General features: G+C 64.8%; 1 protein-coding gene across 1 annotated transcript; it reads right to left on the bottom strand.

Moving 5' to 3' along the window:
- Positions 1 to 211: 211 nt before the first annotated feature.
- Positions 212 to 2936, bottom strand: LOC109782046 (scarecrow-like protein 21). The gene has a single exon (XM_020340632.4). The coding sequence runs from the start codon at positions 2295 to 2297 to the stop codon at positions 414 to 416; it is 1884 nt and encodes a 627-aa protein (XP_020196221.1). The 5' UTR covers positions 2298 to 2936; the 3' UTR covers positions 212 to 413.
- Between the last annotated feature and the right edge of the window lie 393 nt (positions 2937 to 3329).

The raw sequence follows: 3329 nt of genomic DNA, 5'->3' as shown, positions 1-3329 counted from the left end.
CGAAGGAAAACCTCACGAGCCGACGTGAGGAAACAGACATTAATCGACAAGAAAGGCGGTAGGCCCGGATGCTCGCTCTCGCCCACTACTTGGGCAGTACTACGACCTGTGTACAAGTGTATGTAGCCACAACCACGCGGTGGAGTGGATCGGCCGATGCTATCTACAACTCCTCCAAGCAACAGGTGACAAAAACAACAACGACAATCAGTAGCGTAATAATGTACTCTTTCCATATATTAGCTACGAGGATTATGAGTCGCTACAGCTAAGCTTTACTACTGGATCAAGAACAAACTCATCACACCTTGCCAATCGAACAAATAAGAAAGGATAAAAATAGAGGACGGGTGCGAATTAATTAAGCAATTGTCTGGTGCCGGCAATGGCAATGATGGCGCGACCTCACCAGATTAGCGCCAGGCGGAGGCCACGGCCACCACGCGCTGCTTCCATCCGAGCCGGAGCACGCCGTTCTCTTGATTCACGACGAGGCCCGGCGGGGGAGCGCCGACGCGCGCCATGACCTGGTCGGCGATGCCCGCGGCGAGCGCCACCGGCCGGAACCCGGCCATGCCGAACCGCGCGCGCCATTTGCCGAAGACCTCGCACCGCTCAAGCCGGTCGGCGCCCTCCCGGCCCACCGCGTTGGCCGACATGTTTGCCACCGCCTCCTCTGCCCGCGCCCTGTCCGCGCTATCCCGGCTGACCGTCGAGTCCAGTGAATCGAGAATGGCTCCGTAGTGCAAGTAGGCGTCCGAGAAGCGCGTGGCCAGCGGGGCGGTGTTGGAGTTCAGCTCCTGCTCCACGAGTGTCACCACCTGCGGGCCAAGGGCGCGCACGCGGCGGAGAAGCTCGTCGCGGGGGTTCGCCGGCGACACGCTCTCGTCAGGCACGTGCGAGAGCGCGAAGGCGAGGTTGACGGCCAGCGCCTCCCCGGGCTCGGACCCCAGCTTGGATGCCTCAATCTCTGCTGCTCTGCAGCTGATCATTCTGAAGTGGTACTCTATGCCGGCGCGCTCCGCCAGCTTCTTGAGCCGCTCCCCGACGCCGGGAAGCGTCGCTGCTAGGGACTGCGTAAACGGTGAGGTGGGATCGGTTACGGCGGTCACCTGCAGGAATGTCCCCGGCACGCGCCGGTCGGCGAGGCGCTGGATGAGTGCCGCGTGCTGCGGGGCGTTGATGTCGAAGTCCACCAGATGTATGACGCGGTGGCCGGCGACGGCCTCAACGATGGCGATGTTAGCGGCGTCGAGGGCGAGGCGGAAGCAGGGCGTGATGTCGTGGAGGAGCTGGGACCCGGTATGGTGCTTGGCGCCGCAGAGGTCAGCGAGGTGCTGGGACGATGCCGAGGCAGCAGGCGCAATGCGCGAAGACAAGGCGGCCACCATCACGGCCACCAGCCGCTGTTCCGCGTCACCGCGCGGGTTAGCGGCGCGCTTGAGAGTTGCCAGATTAGCGGCCGCCGTTTCAAGGTTGCCGTCGGCTATGGCAGCCGCTGCTTCGGACAGTAATTGACGCGACGTGGTGGCCGAGATTGGCGGTGAGCAGGAAGCCGAGGAAGAAGCCGTGGACGTGGACGAGTTCGACGGCGACCCCGTCATCGCCGCGCTGTAGTTGTTCTTATTATTCGGAGTCCCCTCCGCGTAGAGTGGAGGAGACGGCGCGGCCGTGATGGAGTTGAGCCGCTGGATGGTCTCCTCCCACTCGGAGCTGGTCACCGTGGAACCGGTTCCGCTCATCGCCGGCTCAGCCTCGTCGTCGTCGCCGAGCAGCTGCTTCTCCAGGTCCTGCAGGATGGACAGCTCGCTCCCAGCCGCGGACGGAGCCGGCACCCTCGCCACCGCGAGAGCATGCGCCTGCGCGTGGGCCGAGGACGGCACGAACGGCGCCTGCCGATGCACATGCTGCTGAATCAGCGGCATGGCCGCCCTGGACGCGGTCGTGAGGGACGACAGCGTGGACGACGGCGACGCGAGGCCACCGCCGAGGCTCGACCCGGAGAAGAAGGGCTGGGCCGGGACCCCGCCGAGCACGGCGGCGATGTCCGCCGAGGTGAGCGGCGAGACGGCCGCCGACGTGGCGGCCGTGCGCTGCCTGACGGCGCGCATGTAGAGCTCCTGCTGCATGACGTACTGGCGCTGGTGCTGCCACCTCTCCAGCTCGCCGAGGCTCCGCTTGAGAACCCCGCCTGCGGCGGCCGGGTCGGAGCGCTGCTGCGCCGGCATCTGCATCGGCGATCCGAGCCCGTACATGTACCCCTGGCGCGGATCGCGCCACGGCCCGCCGGGCTCCATGCAGGCGAGGCGAACCGGAACGCGGCCGGCAGCGGGAGGAGGAGGAGGGAAGAGGAGGTAGACGGAGGCGCTCGCGGTAGGCAGGCAGGGGCAGCGGAATACTACTCCTGGCTCCGAACGCAAATGCTATGGGTACAGCTACAGGCCCAGCTATAAACGGGTGCCATTCATACCATTCAATTGCTTCCCCTAATAAAACGCCCTATCCTCCCCCCCCCCTCCCCCCCCCCCCTCCTCGCTGTTATAAAGCGACCCCCACCCGTAGCATTACCTATACGGCGGCAACCCCGCTGACGCCGCGGGCCACGTCGCGGGCGGCCGGGTTTGTTCACCTCGAACTTACCTGCGGGGAGGGGGCGTTACGGCGGGGCCCGCGCGGCCTTTGTGCTAAAATAAATGCGCGGGTGTGGTGAGTGAATGGTGTGAAGCGATGGATACGCGCTGCGTCACGCAATCCCGCCTCGGGTGACGCCGTCTCCTCCAGACGACCAAGGGGGGGAGGGGGCCTGGCTCTGCCTTGCCTTGCTGTGGCACGCACCACCACCGACGCCTGCCGGTGGCCGCCACAGCCTGGTTTTCGCCCAGTTTTTCCCGGAAACGGCCCGCGGTTTCGTCCAGCTCCACGGCACAGCACACCACCCCTCACCTGCGATGCGAGCCACGGTCGCGTGAATTTCGAACGAGGCAGCAGCGGCAGGTGATGTTCGCGGGTGGGGCCGGGCGTCGGAGGGCGGGAGATCCCTGTGCATGCACGCGGCGGGGTCACCGCCAGTGGGGCCCCGATTGCGATTTCTAGAAGTCGCAGTCCCTTTCAATTCGGCGAAAGGGAAGGAACAGATGGCGGGGTATCAATTTTTTATCAACCGATTGGTGTTAGTACTACAGCTAGTAGCGGTGCGAAACAATTTTTTTGTAATCCGATTTGTGGCGGTAGGGCTGTGCACAGGAGGCCTCGCTTTCGCGGCTTAGGTAGACCCGGGCGACGTTGCGCGTCGCCGGGCCACACGAGCCGGCGATCCTGGCCATCGCCAA

The sequence above is a fragment of the Aegilops tauschii genome, chromosome 2 (assembly GCF_002575655.3).
Source record: "Aegilops tauschii subsp. strangulata cultivar AL8/78 chromosome 2, Aet v6.0, whole genome shotgun sequence".
NCBI classification, from domain to species: domain Eukaryota; kingdom Viridiplantae; phylum Streptophyta; class Magnoliopsida; order Poales; family Poaceae; genus Aegilops; species Aegilops tauschii.
Note: the sequence above shows the minus strand (reverse complement) of the source record. Positions and strands in the feature narration are given on the sequence as shown.

Bases quoted from the DNA above. Each gene is read 5' to 3' on its own strand.
- LOC109782046 (XM_020340632.4), bottom strand. From the start codon at position 2,297: ATGGAGCCCGGCGGGCCGTGGCGCGATCCGCGCCAGGGGTACATGTAC.